The sequence below is a fragment of the Mytilus trossulus genome, chromosome 13, assembly GCF_036588685.1.
Source record: "Mytilus trossulus isolate FHL-02 chromosome 13, PNRI_Mtr1.1.1.hap1, whole genome shotgun sequence".
In the NCBI taxonomy this organism is placed as follows: Eukaryota; Metazoa; Mollusca; class Bivalvia; order Mytilida; family Mytilidae; genus Mytilus; species Mytilus trossulus.
This window is the reverse complement of record NC_086385.1, coordinates 32,879,297-32,899,655: the sequence shown is the minus strand read 5'-3', so window position 1 is coordinate 32,899,655 and position 20,359 is coordinate 32,879,297. Positions and strand designations below refer to the sequence as shown.

The following is a 20,359-nucleotide window of genomic DNA, read 5'->3' as shown; positions in this document are numbered from 1 at the left end:
TTTTGTCTACCTGGTAATCATGCCACATTTACTTTTATAAATATATCTTACCATACTTTCTGACAGTTCCTTGTTCTGTTGCACGACAAACGATGCTCCGTTTTTAATATCTTGATAAAATTCAGACATCTGTAATAATCATATTTAGACCTGAGCTAATAACAATGATTCAAACCCTTTTCTGCAAAACAGCATACCCATAAAAATATGTTAACAGAATTGTTCATAGCATGAAATAACTTTGAAAAAATACTCAAACTAAGAACTACGTTTGCATAAACATATTACAGTACGAGACTTCATTGTTTCTCGATCTTTGTCCAGGATTATATGATCAATGTTTTATCCAGTCCCTTGAAAGAACCTGCAACAAATTTAAATGTACCATCCTTACTGAGTGATCTGTAATCTGCAACGTCGATTTTGCTGGAGAAGAAGAACTTTTTTATTTGCATCTTGTATTCAATACTTTTATAATTCAAATTTGCAATAACGCGCAACATTCAGTATGGATATTTTTCTCAAAAGACATATACCTTTTCTTCTTGAAGTATTGTGTCTGTTAGTATTCCTTGTCTCAATGTCATTGTTGGAACATTCGTCCTAGTGTTATCATTCCGTTCTAAATGAAAATGAACTCGTGTCCTTTCAACTTTTAGTGCAAGGTCATAAGTCTGTGGATGAAAGCTGTTGTCGGCTGATCTTCTCGTTCGCAGACCTTGTGATATTTTAACTAGAATCTCTTCTGTAAAATAAATTTAAAAAAAAAACCATAAATAAAATTAAAGAAAGAGAATAATGGATGCTTATATATATACATAAAATACGATATTCCCACTTTTTTAGTTTGAAACATTTTTTGCTGAAATTTGCATAAGAATACGTAACAAATACATGTACATGCACTGCTCTATTTTTCTTTTTTAATTCTATAAATGACAGCTACTATCACGATTGTCGTACCCTCCTATTACAGTTAACAAAGACCTCAGAGCAACCCTTTATACTTATAGTTTCAGATACCTTGTCCTGTTACATTTTATAAAAATCCCATTTGTCGATTCAAATTGTAAAGGGACTTTATACATGTGTACTCTAGAGTATAAATCCCATGCTATTTCGCACATTTTTGGCTATGACACGATATCTTTAAGAAACCCTGCACCGGATTCGCTTACGAGTGTTTTGCAATTTCGTTTCATTAACATTCGTTTCATTATAACTAACAATTTATCATGGTTTAATACCCTTAAATATCAGTAGGTAGACATTTGACGTATTCAATATAACAACGTTATTAAGAGTCTGAGAAAAAACAACGTATTCAATGCCAACATATAAGACCATTAGATCAACAGGATAAGTTGCTTTTAATGGAAATAATTTTTACGTTCTTTTGGGCCGTTTGCGAAAAGCCTATGTTGACTAATTGACATATTGCAGGCCAGGTAAATAATAGCAAGTTTTACTTAACGTTTAGACTTTTTCAGTTAACATTGCACAATATTGTATTGTTAATTTTGGTGGCCTTACAGAGAAATGTTCAAGCAACAAAGTTAAACAAAACCAATGATAATGAGATTGTTGTTTTTATGCATATCACGTCGTTGATGTTTACATTGAAGATGTTACTTGCGATCTATGTTTGTTGCTAGGGATAATTCTCTCTTCTCGGCAAATATAAAAAAAAAAGTATCACACAAAAAAATGAAAGACAAAATACACCCAATAGCGATATTTATTGAATATTGATGGTAATACAAACGAGAGGCCGAATCTCATTTACAGTGTCATGGAAGGTGACAGCCTTAAGATAAGTATGGCCAAGGGAAAAAACCTAGTTTGAAAGACAATAGATAATAATTTGATCGCTATTTTGTCTATCGATGATGGTTAACGTTGTTAATGTTAACACTGCCGTAGATTCAAAAAGCGAGAGAGAAAAAACAGAATTATACCTTATATCATTTCGTATCAACTCTAAATTTTAAAGAAATAATTTAACATAAGCTTACCTCTGTATACCACATTGTCATGAGGTGACCATCTATAAAAACATGTAACTTTTGAAATCCATAAAACAACGATAATTGACAAAATATTCATTCTGGGTTGTTACATTAGAACACTATCCAAATAAAACGAAGGTATCAAAGACTAAAATTTCATCTTAAGTTCCAACAAACTGTTGCCTGTTCGGTGTCTACTTTTAAAGTTATTCAATTGACAGCTTCTCGTTTAAATACCCTGTTATTGACGAACACGCAGTTTAATCAAATGACGTATTTCAATGTCACTGGAAGGAAGTATATTAGCATAAACTGTGTGTCGGGATTCGTGATACGTTAAACTTCTCTTTTCAAGGATAAACGTATTTCTACGGAAACACAAAACAGTACACTTTTATCCTTCATTTCAACATGCGAAAATAATTAATTTATGGTGCATTTCTTTAAGACAATAAATACTTACTAGTGAATTCAAAATATGAAATTATTTACAAAAAAACCATTAACTATTGTTACTACTTCAGCTGCTGATAAATAGTGAAATTTCTTGGAATATAAATGTTCACAAAAGAACTCGAGGTCCTGAACATTGGGATATAACAGATTACAATCTCCAAACTTTTATATTATATAGTGTATTTTCTTTACCCAAAGAAATAGTATCGCTCCATTTTAGCGGCACGTCATTTTGATCATATGCGTATTATTTATATGACAGTTTGTGCATATGTTAAACTAGGTAATGAAAGTAAAGTAGACATAATTTACACCCATCCCTGTATCAGCCCTATTTGTCGTCACGTGGTCGGTGTAAGAAATAGGATTATCAAAATATTTGTATGATAATACCTGCAGACACTTCCACTGTGAACCATCAGTCGTTTTAGGTTCCCTTTTCAAGAAATACGTTTACATTACGATTCATTATAAATGTTTATAACATTTGTGTCAAAAAAGATATATAGATAGATATAGGAAGATGTGATGTGAGTGCTAATGAAACAACTCTCCATTCAAATAACAATTCAAAAAAAAGGTAAATCATTATAGGTCAATGTACGGCCTTCAAAACTGAGCCTTTGCTCACAGCGAACAACAAGCTATAAAAAGGCCCACATTACAAGACTTTAGTGTAAAACCATTCAAACGGGAAACCCATGAAAACCAGGTATGTTTAAGGTCAAACTGAAGTAGTGTTTAGTGTTTTAATGCAAAATGTCGATTCATCTTCTATTTTATAATCTAGATTAGCCAAAAGATACCAACATGACTTTCAACTTTAACGCCATGCAAAAAAGATTAAAAAAACCAAATTTAAACACAAAACAAAACAGAGAAAACTAAAAACCCGGGACTGACTCAGTTGCTTAGGAAGGATAAATCAAATCATAATATTGTGGCATGTTGCTCATCAGCATGTAATAATTGTTTGCAACTGTAAACTATTTTGATTAAATAATATCAATTAGGTAACAAAAGAACAACAGTCCGTATTTCAATATTTTCACCAAACACACAAAACAGGTTATCCGCTAATTACATTTCCTGAGTTGTGATATGTGTAGTCAAATGTTGTATAAACTTCTTGGTCAAACGAACGGAGTTATATTTCAAATGTGCATGTAATAATACATTTATTTTTAAATCCATCTATTTACTTCACAAATGCATGAAATGAAAGCACCTGGAACCATTTGTTTTACATCGCTAACGTAATATTGTACTGTAAAATCAAAAAATCAGTGTGTGTAAATACTATTGTGAATGTTGATCCATTTCACAAAAAAATGTTTCAACAATTAACCATTGAGGACTAAGGAAAGGGATGCATAGCAATAATTTTACTGCTAATTAAAGTGCTACAAACATCTCGAAGCAATGCTTATGATAATAAAAACCTAACAAAATTGTCTAAATTAACTGTATTGATCGTTGTCATTATATTAAGGACGCCTAACGAACATATTTCTCATTTAATAAAAATTTCACAAACAATTCCTGGTAGAAGTAAACAGTTATGGTTAAGGGATATGATTTTGAAGGTGTGATAAAGTAAACATCAAACAAGGCATGTGGACGGGTAAATGTTATTGCGTGGCACCTTTTAGTTATAAATTATAAAACCATTCCATAGGGAACTAAATAGTCAATGCATGTACAGAGACATTTTATTGATGTTCACTATTTAAGTCAAATATTCTAACTGCTGTGGGAAAATGCTGACATACTCATATTAAACATGGTAAAAATGTACAGATACCGAGCAGCTGACAAGCTTTAATCAACATTCCAAATGTCTGATAGTAAAAGTATTCGTTATCTATAATCTATCAACATGTTATACTTATTTTACATGAAATAGATTATCGTAACACTGTTTATAAAACATATTATAACTTGCAAGTTTTATTTTGTCTTCTGTACAACATAAGCTTACAACTACATGGTTAACTGTAAAAACGGTTATAAAACCAAATTCGTATTACCATGACCTACTAGCTTTGGATATAATTTTGCACATTGTAATTGGCAGCTTGGGTAGTGACGTAAATATAAAACGAAAATATAAATAAAGAAATCAGTACGCATATGCAGCATCACTAAAATGTAAACTGAAAGAATACTCATTGATAATACAATTCATTAAGTTTAAAAAAAACACACACACAAAAGATCAATTTGTTCATTACATAATATGTTCATTATAATATAAAAAAGAAGATGTGGTATGATTGCCAATGAGACAACTATCCACAAAAGACAACAGACATTAACAAATATAGGTCACCGTACGGCCTTCAACAATGAGCAAAGCCCATACCGCATAGCCAGCTATAAAAGGTCCCGATAAGACAATGTAAAACAATTCAAACGAGAAAACTAACGGCCTTATTTGTGTAAAACAATGAACGAAAAACAAATATGTAACACATAAACAAACGACATAAGTATGTTCTGTCCTAATCAGGAATCGATAAACTGCTTATGAGTGGAAACACCGATTGTATCGTGTCTAGCAGATTATCTGTATTTATCTAGACAGACCTGTTTGTATTTAATTACATGTAAAACAGATATTCTTAAACAGAGATAATACATGTATGTGTTCAATATATCAGCAAAGATATTTACAAATCAATCCACTAGTAATACAAACGAAACAATGTTTATCAATTTCAAACTGTTGTACTTGGTCATAGATATTTGTAATGATATAATAGTCAAATTTCCAATAGTGCTTGCTCAATTTAAAAATCTTCATCTTAAATGGCTTTTAACTAGATCGGTTGATCGTTTCTTAACTAATTTTGTTTGAAAGTTTTTAATGGTGCATGGGGAGAAATTGTAATCAGATATTTTCTTTAAGTCACGAATCAATTAATTGTTGTGCAAATGTGACGTCACTTTTTTCTTATACACAGACATGCATTCATATACAAACAAACAAGAACCTTATTCTTAACGTAAATAAATGGGAAGGTAATCTACGATATGTTTTGAACACCCAATAAAACAGAACATTACAGTTACGATGCATCTTATTTTGTTCATTAGAGAGTGGCTAAGGATCTTATTTAAATCTATAAGAACCAATATAACAGATATAAGAAGACCTGATATAAGTGTTTTGAAACAACTTTCTATCCAAGTCAAATTATAAAATTAAACCATTATTGGTCAAAGTACAGTTTTAACACGTAACATTGGCTCACACCGAACAGCAAGCTATAAAAGGCTCCACAAAATGACTAGTGTTAAACCATTCAAACGGAAAAACCGACGGTCTAATCTATATTCAAACGAAAAACGAGAAACATTTTTGAACATTATCAACAAACGACAACCACTGAACTTTATTTTCATGACTTAAAAAAGGTACAATCAAATGCAGCAGGTTTCAACCTTCATCCTTACCTAAAACAATAGTGTAACATCACACACTATAAAATATCGATTGAAATGGCTTATTTCAATCACAAGACATATGACAACAAATTAGTGAATATACACTGAATTTGATCTTTAACACAATAAAAAAACAAAATCAATAAAATAAGAGGTGAGATAGTAAACAAGTTTAGAAAGTTACCCATAACCTTGAACAAAAAGTCGCCATATAACGATGAAACAACCTTGAACACATGCCGCCATATGACGATGAAACTTTTGACACATACCGCCGTATTACGATGAAACCTTGAACACAAGCCTCCAAATAGAAAAATGTACATAAAAGGTATATGAAAATAAGTTTGTACAGTAATGGAAAACGGGAATGTGTTTCTTTATAAAATCAATATATTTGTTGCTTTATAGCCATACCACAGCAATATCAAAGCTGGCATATATTAAAATTAGAGAGACGAGATATATAAATATTTTTTTAAGTACGTAAACATTAAATGACAAAAAACGATTTAAGAAAACTCGTAGTTATTGAAAACTAGCTAAAAGCTCAACATAATAAATAATACAAAATTATGCATCCATCAACAGAACCCGCCAAAATATTGTAAACATCAATTCAAGAAAACAGCTTAGTCAACTAAACCAGAGGTATATAATTATATTTAGTATGAGAGCTTTATGTCGTATATTTCTTGCGTTTTTCAAATAATTTCAAATTTGACGACCTTCGGTCAAGCAATGCTTCTTGGTGTGTCACAATCCCAAGAACGAAAATTTGAAGAGAACTGTCTCAGAGAAATAGATAACCAGTTGTCATTTTGCATTCGTCGTCATATGTGTAACAATTATTTAATAACCGTCAACCAACTCGTGATGGCTTCCATCAGCATTCAGTTTAACGACTTGACCCTCTTGATTGAAAAGCTTTCTTGTGGACAGTAGCCATCTATCAAGGAAATCATGTTATATATTGCAAGTCATTGAATCAAGTATCAACTAGGAAATATAAACTTCATATGCAGGCGCTGCTAATCTGTTGCTACTAAGCAATATAAATTTAAGATTTGGCGAGTAGAAATCATATATTTTTTGTCTACTGTTTTATTTCCAAGTTTTGCAGTCTGTTATGTTGTTTAAACACTTGATTGAAGACAAACCGATTACTAAATTTTCTGTTTTGTGCTTTGTTTATAAAGTATATCTTTTTGCATTGCATTTCCTCGTCAATTTTTGGATACAAAAATCGATCTCTGGTGTTGCTCTCATTCTGCTCAACGCCATTTACAGCTAAAATGAAATGAATACACAAAATGCGCTTCTAACGCTTGATAGATCATCGTGCAATACGCAGATCACAAGTAAAATAATTTATATAAAACAGTAGACGAAGAACATCGGTCGTCTGAATTAAGGGTTAACCAAATGTTGATGTAAAAGCCACAAATTATTTCTAGTACATGTATAACATATATTATCCAGAATATAATTTACAACATCATACATATAATACAATTAACGTTACCAATTTTCATGCACCAGATGAGCATTTCGACAATACATTTCTCTTGAGTGATGCTCGTGGACAAAATATTTGAAATCCAAAGCTTATATAAAAGATGAAGAGCTATAATCCAAAAGGTCTAAAAAGTATAGCCAAATCCGTGAAAGGAATCAGAGCTTTGCATGAGGGAGATACATTCCTGAATTTATAATAATTTCTATCATTTTATAAAGTGCTCGCAAGTTGTTCATGTAAATAAAATACAACTTATGAACATTGATTCAGTTATTTAATTGAAATTAAGTTCAAATTCGGACATTTTTATCTTTTGAAGGAAAAATCAAGTTTGGTTCGTAGGAATTTGTGTATTTGTTTTTCTTTTGCCTCCTTTTTACAACAAATACACCATTGCAGTCAAAACAGTAAGAAATATTAAATGCGTGTGGACATGGTTTGTCAATTTACACACATCATACGGTCACACACATTTAATTGAATTTCTAGTTCTTTTTCTTAAGTTTAGAGCAATTTTATTATCGGAATACTTTTTATAAAAGTGTATAATACTTAGATATCAAAAATTAAAGTATGCTGTAAGTTACTCAGAAATCAAGTATTTTATACATCTTATTGATTTGACTGCAATGGTGTATTTGTTGTAGGGTATACATATTACTTGTCTTTTTTACGAGTACATTGTTTCGAAGTTTTTTCTCTTTCTTATTCTTTTGCGTAAGACAATAAAGTTTCCAGAGGGACAATCAAAATGGATAAGTCGAGGCGCAGTTGGCAAAATCATTGCATAAAAACGAAAAAATGACGAAAACGCCATTAATAGTCTGCAAAGTGCTATAAACTAAAAGTACATATCTGGTTATTTATTGATAATTGTTTTAGTTCTAAAATTGTATTTCCAATTGGTACAATAAAGTACTAATTTCCTGATTATACTTAATTGATCAATGTATGTTAATAGACTTTGCATGCAAATTGTTATAAATAACACATTTATATGAGTTTTTAAAAACATATGTTAATCTATTAAGAAAGTAGGTCTTCCATGGTAACATTTGCCTATATCTGTTCTCTATCATAATAAGATATGATTTTGGATAGTATTTATAACGTGTAGGTTCCCAAATTGCACCGTCATTGACAGATTTTTCACCTACGTTTTTATTGTCTCAACAAAAGTTTCCATTCATTGTTTATTTTGTAGACGCATCTTTATTTACTATACAGTTATACCAAATAATTTGTAATCTATATATATTGAATCATCGACAAATAGGTTTGAACCGACCACCTAACGGTCAATGATTCTGGAATAAGGAATACACCAATGCATTCGTGTCTAAATTCCCATCCTTAACAATAGAATTACAGATTTTTTAATTTACTTGAAATATTAGAACAATTTGACATTGGTGCATGCTTGCTGTTAATTTTTTTCAAGAAAAGGATGCTTATAACATATTTTATTTGCACATTTTTCAAAGATGACTTTTTGAGAATGTAATATTCCGACGTTTTCATAGGTTCAACTTTTTCAGTTAGTGCTGCAATATTTGATATATACTATTAACGTTTTGTTTAAATACATATATCTATTAATGTTGAAAAACATGTATAATGTCCAATCATAATAATAAAAAGTGTTTTGACTCAAGCAAATAATTCCGCAGCTATTTTTTGTTGAATAGATGCATTTCTGGTACTCTGTACAATTTATTTACCGTGACGTTAATAACATACTTTTCTTGACATGTGCACAATTCATTTTGTATACTTTGTTTAATTATTTCATCCATTATACACTAGTTTTAACGTAAAATAATTGTCTTGTCTTATCTTGATTGTCTTGTGTAGTTTTGTCTTGAATTACATAATAATCATTTTCATATGTGATGGTCTATTGATTAATTAAAATATAAGAAAAAGAAAAATAAAGACATACGTCGTAAAATTGGACGGTTTTACTTGCAAGGATTTTTTTTATATTAAAAATTACATCCAATTATTTTATAGCAATGTCAAGACAACCTATATATATTTTTTCCCATCATATATTTCCAAACATAATTTCCTGCTAAAGTTTTCTAGAAATAAACTAATAAATGTAAATTGATTTGTTAAACAATATTGGAATTTGTACCTAATTATTCGTTTCCTATTAGGTTCAATTTGGATATTATCATAGTTATTGTAAAGTTGACATTCACAAAAATCTTCATATATGGATATTATGATACTATATTTGCAACGTATGTCAGGTTCTCGTGTGAATCTGAATCTGGAATAACCAATACACTCCTAATTGTTGAGTACTTTTTGACTATATATAAGATTAACATATCAACTGGAACTATAATATATATGATATTTTCTGAAGGAAGAACTAAATTCTTATTTTGTAAGTGTTAAATAATACTTGTGTGGTACTTGATTGGCTTTTCTACTTTTTTTATTCGAGCGTTACTATTGAGTCTTTTGTAGACGAAATGCGCGTCTGATGCATTTCAAAATTTCAATCCTGGTATCTATGAAGAGTTTATTCGTAATTTGATAATTTTTTTCTCTATATGAGTATCAACATTTTTTTTTTATCATGAACTGTCTTAAGATGTCAATTCACATTACTATAAGACGTGTCACGGTACTTTTCTATCCCAAATTCATGTATTTGGTTTTGATGTTATATTTGTTATTCTCATCGGATTTTGTCTAATGCTAAAGTCCGTTTCTGTGTGTGTTTCATTTTAATGTTGTGTCGTTGTTCTCCTCTTATATCTCTTTTAAAACGTTTGTCTCAGTTTAGTTTGTTAACCCGATTTTGTTTTTTGTCCATCGATTTACGAGTTTTGAACAGCGGTATACTACGTTTGCCTTTATTTAAGAATTTTTTTTTACAATTTGATAAATATGTGTGTTGTTCGTTTATTGTCGACGAATACCCAAATTAAAAAAAAAGATATAAGTATGATTCATTTTGATTAAAGGGGTTCATACAAATTCCTTGCTAAAGGAAAATAGGACACCGCACCAAAAACATCTAAAAGGCAAATAGTGTTTCATAAGATAGTTTGAGAAATCACATGATTGGGTGACAACACTCCAATCAAACTCATGGGGTAAGGTCTAGAGCGGGGTGGGTAAAAGGGGACAGCTTGATTCATGTGGCATTTGTTGGTATCGTTATATCATTGATATGCTTAATTTGAAAATAAGAAAGTAATGTCATCAAAGATACATGTACAATTTATTACAGAAATCAAACATGTAGATGGATTGATATATGAGTGTGTTGTTATTCTGTCTGATGTCGAGGGATGTTTTCTTACTTTAAACATCGGTATATTACTTTTGGTTTTATTCCTTTTTTTTTTGTTATAATAATTATTATAATATCAGTTCTACATTCCTATATTATCTTTTTAAAGTTGAGACAACTTTAATACTCAGTTAACACATATACAAAATACCAGAATTACCAGAAAAAAGTTAACCATATTATCAGTTGCAATATATTAATGGAATGTCAATAAAGTACGTGACAAGAGGTTTATTCCAATAAAGTCAGTCCATTTATGATAGTCCTTTCTTTTCAAATAATCTCAATTGAGGCATAAGTGGTTTGGTGGTCATATTCTAGGTAGAGAAAATAAATTCTACAAAAAAGTCTGTTTAGATTTGACAACACAATAAATCCCAACTGGTAAACTCTACTTCATCATGCATGATCAGGGAACAATTTGAATGTTGCGGTGAATTTTAGAATATTATGAAGTCAACGTTAAGGATCGTAAATGAGATAAAGATGTATGCATATGCACATGCATGTAAAAAGTATAAATCGGGCTTGACAATTTTTATGAATGAAAGGAAAAAATTGTCAGGATATATACAGCACTTTTATATGTACTGTAGTGTATGCATCAGAATATTAAGTACAGTACTTGCTCTCAGTCATTTTGCAACATATAAATTTTACATACTGGTTGGTTTTGTAATAAAACAGTTGTTTTCTGAATTAACGGAAAAGCTGCACTATAATTTTGTAAGTATAATTAAGAAAAAACATCGTTTCATAAATTTTTGATAGCGGATTCATTATCCACAGACTTGAATCGTACGTTTTGTCATTCATATCTTAATAATTTAATTTTGGATGTAACGCGTCTTCTGATTAGCTGACGTTATTTTGCTATGATCCCATGGACATAATTTAGTCATGTGATCGTGACGTCATCAACGTTTTTCCATGGTTTTTTACGGTTTAAAAAGGAATTTAGAATTAGATTATAAGAAATTACTGTAATATTTTTTTCTGTCTATTCGAAATAAAATTAAAAAAAATTGGTGCACACTGTTAAATAACCCGCTACGCGCGTCATTCTGTGTGCATCAAATTTTTTATGTTATTTCTTCATAGACGGAAAAAGTATTACAGTCATTCCTTAATAAAATGAGATGTGGTACGATTGCAAATGAGACAACTGTCCTCCAGAGACCAACTGACATTGATATAAACAACTATATGTACCGAAATGACAAATATTTAACTATAGTATTGAAACGAATGTCATATACTGAGATTTTCTTTAAAAAAAACTTGGTATTATCCAAGGGAAGTGGTGGTATATGTAGGTTAACAGAATAAAGAACTGGACAAACAATAGTCATGAAATAATGGCAAAAATTAATGAAAGAAAGAAGAATAAAAAGGTGCTAAATATAAAAATAACGGGCTATGAACACAGTATATATAACAGAACCGCCCCTCCTGTACTCCTTATATATGATCTCATAAAATGTCTAGTTAAAACATAGGGTAAAGGACTGAAAACGCCATGCCAAAAAAAATCAGTGATTTATAAAATTATTTTTAAAAATCTCCAGCCATGAGTAAGGTATATTGTATCCAAACCTTTTGATAACTATTCTAGTTCGGTGGATTGTGGGGGAAGCAGTTCCTTTTCATTAATAACACTGTCTTTTTGCTATTAAGGAGTTTAAGGTTGATACCTTTCTTTAATTAAGATAGCAGGTTTATTTTCATATAGTTACTCTTCTGACGCACGAAATTATATGGTGCTAGTTTCATTTAATTGCTGCTGTATAAAAAAAAAGAGAACGTGGTATGATTGCCAATGAGACAACTCTTGGTCAAAATCTTTAATAATTATTCAAAAATTGGAATGTGAAATTCAACAATAATCTATAGCATTGTGTACAATCTTTATATTTGGGGACAAAGCATTCTCTCAAACATTGTCAGTATTCGTATCACTAATATAAAAATATCGGATATTAATTCGAAAATGCATTGTTGAATCTGTCGAACACCATGAGTTTATCCCCAGCTGTTGGTGCTGTATTGATGTGTTTAAAAGTAAAATCACCAAATAGTCGACCAGAATTAGAGTTAATGTTTCCGGATTGTTGTTCAATGATTCAAAGTTTGTTTTTATTTGCAAATACGTACATAAAAAATGTTTTGAATCACTACGTCTCGAAATAGTAGGAATACATATCACTTTCGATATTTTTTAGTTTGAAAAATATCTAAAATGTTTATAGTTGTCTTGTTTTTAATAAAAATATGTTTTGTTTGTTTTTGGCATTGTACAGGACCATGTTAATAATTTCTATGGAGGGCAGCTACCAATATCGAGGCTGGTCTCTTACCAACAAGAGTCCATGCGGGTTGATCCTCATCTAGTTCAAACACATTGCTGGCATCAATACAACAATACGTACAATTGTATTTGCATCGTATGCTAGCTGTTATGTAAAGCAAGCACAAAGTGCATAATTTAATGGTGCTTGCTAGTTTAATATATCGTCTGAAATAAACTCATCATAGATATTAGGCGTAAAAAGTTTGTATGTACATGTAGGCTAGATGCATGTTTCGTCTACTAAAGTTCCAGTTACCCTCGAATCAAGAACGTTATTTATGCGATGTTGGACATAATGGTATATTAGACTTATCCGTTCCATCCAACACTCACCAGAAACAGCAAATATCTAACATCGAACTCGGACTTCTTTTGAACTGAATGTTACTGTGCGTATTGCTATGTGTTTCTTTATTCTACTTTGTTTAGCGGTATAGGCGAACAAAACATGATTAATTAGCCCAGCCGCATTTTTGCGCCTGTCCTAAGTCAGAACCATATAGCCTTTGTTAGTCTTATATATTTTTTAGTTCATTTAATAGTTGTCTTGGAATTAAATGTGACGTCCATATTAACTAAACTAGTACATCATTTTATTTAGGGACAAGCTGAGGACCGACCCCGGGTGAGGGATTTTCTCTCTGAGTTGAAGCCCTAATGATGGCCTTCGGCTGTTTCTGTTTTTGTTTGGTCGGTTGTTGTCTCTTTGACATATTTTGATTCACAATTTTAGTAAGAAAGTTTTTTGTTTGACCTATCTGTACTGACATAATGGCGCTTGTAATCCACTTATTAAGTCATTAGCCTTCAAGCGCTCTCACGGGAGCACCTTCTTCAATTTTTAAGTCCGTTTGAAATCTTTAAGTGTATAATCTTTAAAAATAAATTATGAAAAATTAAAGTTAAAATGTATTGTAGTTGAATCTATAATGCACATCTCTCAAATGGTATACAAGCTGTGACAATTTGTGTGAGAATGATTTGTCAATAAATAGATAAGTTACTGTTATGTTGGGGTTATTTTGTATCTCAGTTCCCAACCTATACACTGGGGAAAGAGACTAATTGTCCGCATTCCTATGTGCTACCTTCTGTGTAGTATTTCGCTTATCAGTTAAAAACAACTTGAACATAAAGAGTAAACAAGCGAGATTTCGCTCACTGTGTTTTAGTGGCTCGGTCCTCTGCTTTAAAGTTTTGGTGTAGGCAGAATTCTTTGAGTTGCAAAAAATAATGTGATTCGTATCTTTTTTACATGAAGTCTTTACTAAATTTATCCACACTTATTGTATTCTTAAGCAGTTTTGCGCCTTTTCCTAATGAAAACGATTCTTTTTGAAGATCATATTTATGATGAGATATAGACATATACATGTTAGTACATTTCTATTCCGTTATATTTGTATTTTCTCTAATATATTTCTCTCTTTAGTAACTGTGGAATAAGGTTTTAGAAATAGTCTGATAGTAATATGATTATAAATCTTTGGTTAGTACTGCACGGGCATTTCTAAGGCGGTAAATATTACGGTGAGGTTCTAAAGTCATATATTTGTCCGATACTTGTATAGTATGAATCTAGGTGGCCACAGTAACTTCACAGTACAACACGTTCTGCATAGTATATTAATTGCATTATAGTATGATGATTCAGTATAGAATAGCAAGATGTATTTTCGTTGAGAGAGTTTGTAATGTTCTTATTCTTATTATCGTTATTAAATGTTGTATCCCGTACGAAATTATAAGGCGTATTACGCCTGGAAATAAGGAGTAAACCAGGCGTAAGTGGTAGTTACGTGTCTAGATCCAAGCGTAAGGGAGCAGGAAACGTAAATTTGTAGTCCTGACGGGCGTAGAAAAAAGAACTTAACCTGGCGTAAATTGAAATAAGCAAGGCGTAAGTTTTCTTACGGGCGTAAATAGAAATAAGCAAGGCGTAAATTTTCTTACGGGCGTAAAACTGCTGGTATGGCGTAAATAAAAATACCCATAATGCTTTGTGCAAAGGATCATGGGATTTTTTTTCAAAATTTGCCTCTTTGATTTTAGTTTGCTAGAGTTGGACACATGTCAGCTACATATATTCAGGGATAATTTGCTTGTTTTGTGCTTTTTGGAAGAATCTGAAATTGGAAATACTGAATCAAATAAATTAATGAAAATTGTGAATTTAAATATTACGCCTAATTTTACGCCTGGTTTACGCCTTAGTTACGCCTAATTTACGCCTGGTTGACGCCTGGTTGACGCCTGGATATGCATTTTGTAAACACTGCAATGCCGCCAGGTTAAAGTATGATTTTTACGCCTGGTTTCCGTGTCATATACGGGCGTCACAGTTCGTACAGGATAGCACAGACAATAATAAGTTACTGCAAGCAAACAAAGATTACATTATGATTGCATCTTTTGTAGCCATGTAGATAGATTAAAAATGCTTTAAATCCGGACGAATTTATGACGGAGAATCTTACTAAAAAATGTATTTTTATGTATTTTTTTAAGGAAGGAGGTTTTTTTGTGTTCTTTTTTTGTTTGTTTGCAGTAGTAGTATAGAAAACCTTCACATTGAAATAAATATTTGCACGTAGCTTTCGATTTTCTAAAAATACAGCTGATTTTCATTTTAAAATTACACTTAAACAAAAGTATTGAGACTTGAATAACTTCCTGTCGCAGGATGCTATTTCAAGTGGTGTTATCTTCCGTGTACTATCAAAAATATTATCGACGAAATTAAACTCCCTATATAAAAATGACTATCTTCTTATATGGAAACTAATACCTACAATATAGAAATTATTAACCTCCAATATGGAAATTATCAACTTCCATTATGAAATTTATTATCTTCTAATATGGAAATAAATGTTTCTCTGTATTTAAATTAATATCTACCTGTATGATATAGCATAATATTAATCTATTGTAATAAAAATTCATAAAATGTGTAGATTCAGGTAACAAAGTCCTTATACATGTATTTGTATAAAGTAACATTTGTTTATAGTGGAAAAATTGTTTTAACGTTAAATACGCTTCAATTAAAAATTGCTTGCTAGTCCCTCTCTGTGATAACAATTAGATAACTTTGGTTCAATCTATCATGAAAGGAAGATAATTAATTAGATTTTCATTTATAGTCTTTTTTAAAAATGATGATGACAGCTAAAGCGATTGGCGATTGTGTATCGATAATTATGGCCGGTTCAATCAGTTTCATGACCAGCTCGTGTGTCCAGTAGCAAATAGTTCACTTTTGATGCTGCATATCACCCTTTTTTAGTTTAAAATTTATCGATTTCAAACTTTTATGAGGAAAAAATTTCGGATGTCATTTGACTTTCAAAATAAACTCTTCCCGAAATGTTCCACTTCACAGATGTCAAGATTTTTTGTAATTATTTTTTTTAAATCAGTTACGACAGCCGAGATACTGTTGTATGTCGTTGCTTTGGCTGACGACGCATTTTCTTGCGCATTAACAGTATATATATATATATTCTTATTCTAAAACTGTACGTGAGTCTTCGATAAATGTAAATTCGGGTCTGAATTAATCATACTTCAGAATAATGATAAAAAAAGATAGAAAAAATAGGCCGAAAAAAACAAAAGATATTAAATTGATTCTTAAATGTATAGAATAGATAACAGTATACAAAATGTAAAGCTGGGGTCACACATTCACGATTTTTACTACCGTTCTTGACAGGACCTACCCGATTAAAATTTATTAAAAGTCTGATCAAGATCTTGTGAATCGTGAATGGAAATTCAAACTTAAATTAAAATTTATAAAAAAAATAATTTGATCACGACAACAATCAGATAGTTTTCAGGAAGCACCGATATTCAACAGTTTCTAAACGAATTAGTCCCGATAATCCCGTTCTGAATCCGCTTCTAATCCGATTCGTATTTTTCGCCAGGTAAAAGTCGACCGAGTCTGTCACGACTGCGTCACGACTCTACCGAATGTAATCCGACTGAGATCAGACAATGACCAGACAGTGAACCGACGCTGACGGAAGTTATCCGTTCGAAAACTGTCGGCATATTCGGGATGATCAGGTACTGTCGGAATGTAATCCTATCACGGTCCGCTCTATCGCATTGCAAACGGCTTTGTCTGGTCTCAGTCGTATTGTATTGACGAATTTCGTATTAATAACGGGACTGTTTCGGAACGGTTTCGGCAAAAAACGGTTCGCAATCGACAAGATCTGAATGCAATCTGGACTCAATCGGCAGAAAAACAGCTATGAAAAATTACTCCGGATCATTCCCGTTCCACAGGACACCGTCCAGAATACACAAGACATTGGTCGGAATTCGATCCGATACAGCAGAATCTGTCACGACATAGCCACGATTGTAATCCGACTAGACAAAATCGGCTGAATTGCCCAGAATGTTACGGGACGCACCTAACTGTCGGGATGCTTTGCCGAACTAATCGAACCCGTCCCGGTCCGTAGGAATCTGTTACGAACTAAAACGAATGCGTTCAGACAATGATAGGACATTCCAGATAATTGAGGATACTAATCCGACTTTTTCACTTTTCGTGTCGTATTGCTGTCTGATCTCAAACGGGAGCAAAAATCGGCAATGTGTGAACCCCGCATTAAGAGAAAGAAATATGGCTCAAATAAATAAAGAATGCAGAAATGAAAAACACCCCCATTATCACCACCTAAACCCCTCCACCACCACGACCCCCATTTATAAGAACTAGACCCTCTTTAATGTATGATGTATTTTTAAAAATAAAATTGAGAAAGGAAATGATGAATGTTTCAAAGCGGCAACCACCCTACCATAGAGCAGACAACAACCGAAGGCCACCCATAAGTCTTCAATGTAGCGAAAATTCCCGCACACAAGAAACTGAAATTAAAATAATACAAGACTATTAAACAAAGACCACAGGCTCCTGACTTGGGTTAAACATGTTTGTGAGATCTCTACCCTCCCCCTATACCTCTAGCCAATGTAGAAAAGTAAACGCATAACAATATGATGTATTTTTCAAACTATTTTTAATATTCCAGGTGATATTTGACAAAAACAGAAACTGAGCATGGAAAACTTCCCGCCTATGACACCAATAATTGACATCCTTCGAGGATTGAAAATAAAACTACAAGAAGGTTCAGATTACATAGACGAGGTGCAAAGAAATTTTGTATGTTGAATAAAATGTTCATAATTATAAATATATATATACGTGTACATCAGTATTGCATGTATGAATACGCGGCCATGTCCGGTCAAAAGAACATGTAATTCACATGCCCTGCATGTGTAAGGTGAGAGCCATAGTCTCTTTACTTATCATTGTAAACAATACTGGTGTATCTAGGTTGTACGTCTGTTAACGTTGCGACGATCAAACTTGACGGTTTTTTTTCATAAATTCCTGTCCAAATTTCTTGTCCGCCGTCCAGGTTAACATATATCATGCAGAATATCTACATTGAAAAAATACCTTTTTCCTGAATATCCATAAAATATTTGCAACTGGACGTTCAACTATCAACAATGATATTGAAAGAATTCAGAAGGAGTATGAAATAATTTGTTATCAGTTACTCATCTCGATGTCGCGGTGAGGATTTCAAAGCAAAACTAAAGAATACATTTAAATGCGAATGAGATCGAACGAAATAGTTTTGTCCTATTTGGGAAACATTTGTTAATGATAGATATTTAATAATCTTCATTCAATCGATTAACTGTTTTATCTCAACATTTACATTTATTTATTTATTTATCTGCTGCCATAATAAGTATGAAAAATATTTTTCATTTGAAATGTTCATTATTCTAAAAAATAAAAATATTTTCTAGGGTTTACAGAAACTACAGAGTCGTAGGATGATTCATATGCTATCAGCATCTGTAAAATGCAGAGTAAAGAAACTTGATGAAAGCAGGGTACAGAAGGCACTTAAAAAGGTATCAAGTCATATTCGAAACAAACTCCTCAAAGATACCAGGATTAAAAATTGTAATTGCGCCAGCCGCGCGTTTCGTCTACTTAGGACTCATCAGTGACGCTCGAAACGAACATTTATTACGGCTAAATGAAGATTTAAAAACGTAAAAAACATAATAAATACTATTTAATGCAAAACTTATAAAATCTAAATTCATAGGAAACAGAGTGATCGAAACAAATACTAGTTCTTATTTTCAATGTTATTAGAAGTACTCTTATTTATATTTTTATTCAGTATTATCATAGATAAAGGTATTTACATCTATGGGATTATTATCACAGATAATTAATTATCATGATTGTTTGAATCTGTTAATTTTGTTTTTAATTTTTTTGCAGCTTCATGTAAGGTTTTTAAGATCCCACAAACGGTTTACCAGAACGAAACGTGTTCTGATGAATGTTTACAAAAACGAAACCGAGTTTCTAAACGTTGAAACCAGATTTAACGATCTGCTGCCAAAAGTAAATTCCATTCTACAAGACCTTGACATTGCTATCGACCAATCAAATACGAGAAGAAAATTTATCAATGAAAGCATTTCTGCTGAAACTTACACTACTAAAATCTCCGACGAAATCGATCATGCCAGAAATAGTTTTGATGATGAAAGTGAAAGTAGCTCATCAAGTTCTGATACAGAAGATGAAAGTAAAGATGAAGTGGAGGATAAAAGAGACGACGAAATGAAATACCGTTCTAAAGATAGATGTGGTCGTTGGCAAAAAGATTTTATTAAGTTGTATAAAATTAAACTAATATTAGATAGAGAGCGATATAATTACGAGCTATTATATAATTGTCATCCAATGAAATCTGCGCTGTTATAGATAGGTTCGTGACACAACACTTGTATATGAAACTGTATAATTATTGTATTTATTTATATAAAGAAATTGATATGTCAGTTAACTTAATATTCAATTGAAAAAGAAAACGCATGAGGGGGTGTTTTTTTGCTTACTACACATATATTTCAATTATTACTATTGCGATATTTTCCCGTTTGATTTATATAAAAATGATTTCATACCAAAGAATTAAAACAAATGCCAGCTTCTTACATGTAGATTGAAATGTATTGGTTTAAAGTGAAATGTATTGGTTTAAAAGTGAAATGTATTGGTTTAAAAGTGAAATTCATGTTTTATCGAAATGTAATGTGTCGCTCAAGGTGGTGAGGCATTTATTAAAACAAGGATTTATTAGATAGACAGAATTACAAGCATATAAAAACTAGGTTTAAGG

At 31.7% G+C, this 20,359-nt stretch overlaps 2 protein-coding genes across 4 annotated transcripts in view; one reads left to right on the top strand and one right to left on the bottom strand.

The window, feature by feature from the left end:
• LOC134694582 (A disintegrin and metalloproteinase with thrombospondin motifs 6-like) overlaps positions 1 to 2,272 on the bottom strand; it is a 28,719-nt gene extending 26,447 nt beyond the window's left edge. Inside the window, exons 1-3 of one of the 3 annotated variants that reach the window (XM_063555602.1) lie at positions 2,016 to 2,272; positions 537 to 745; positions 52 to 129 (exon numbers count right to left, since the gene is read on the bottom strand). In XM_063555602.1, coding sequence (XP_063411672.1) covers positions 52 to 129; positions 537 to 745; positions 2,016 to 2,106 — 378 coding nt within the window. In that variant the 5' untranslated portion in view covers positions 2,107 to 2,272. The remainder of the gene's footprint in view (positions 1 to 51; positions 130 to 536; positions 746 to 2,015) is intronic. The other 2 variants (XM_063555605.1, XM_063555604.1) reach the window with 2 other exon arrangements.
• Positions 2,273 to 9,692: 7,420 nt separating this feature from the next.
• On the top strand, positions 9,693 to 20,023 carry LOC134694937 (uncharacterized). Its single transcript, XM_063556051.1, has 4 exons — positions 9,693 to 9,832; positions 18,161 to 18,294; positions 18,960 to 19,067; positions 19,450 to 20,023. Exons 2-4 carry the CDS (start codon positions 18,190 to 18,192, stop codon positions 19,939 to 19,941), a joined length of 705 nt encoding a protein of 234 aa, XP_063412121.1. The 5' UTR covers positions 9,693 to 9,832; positions 18,161 to 18,189; the 3' UTR covers positions 19,942 to 20,023.
• The last annotated feature ends 336 nt before the right edge of the window (positions 20,024 to 20,359 follow it).

Bases quoted from the DNA above. Each gene is read 5' to 3' on its own strand.
- LOC134694937 (XM_063556051.1), top strand. From the start codon at position 18,190: ATGGAAAACTTCCCGCCTATGACACCAATAATTGACATCCTTCGAGGA. The intron at 18,295-18,959 runs GTATGTTGAATA...AATATTTTCTAG, and splicing joins ACGAGGTGCAAAGAAATTTT to GGTTTACAGAAACTACAGAG. The intron at 19,068-19,449 runs GTATCAAGTCAT...ATTTTTTTGCAG, and splicing joins TACAGAAGGCACTTAAAAAG to CTTCATGTAAGGTTTTTAAG.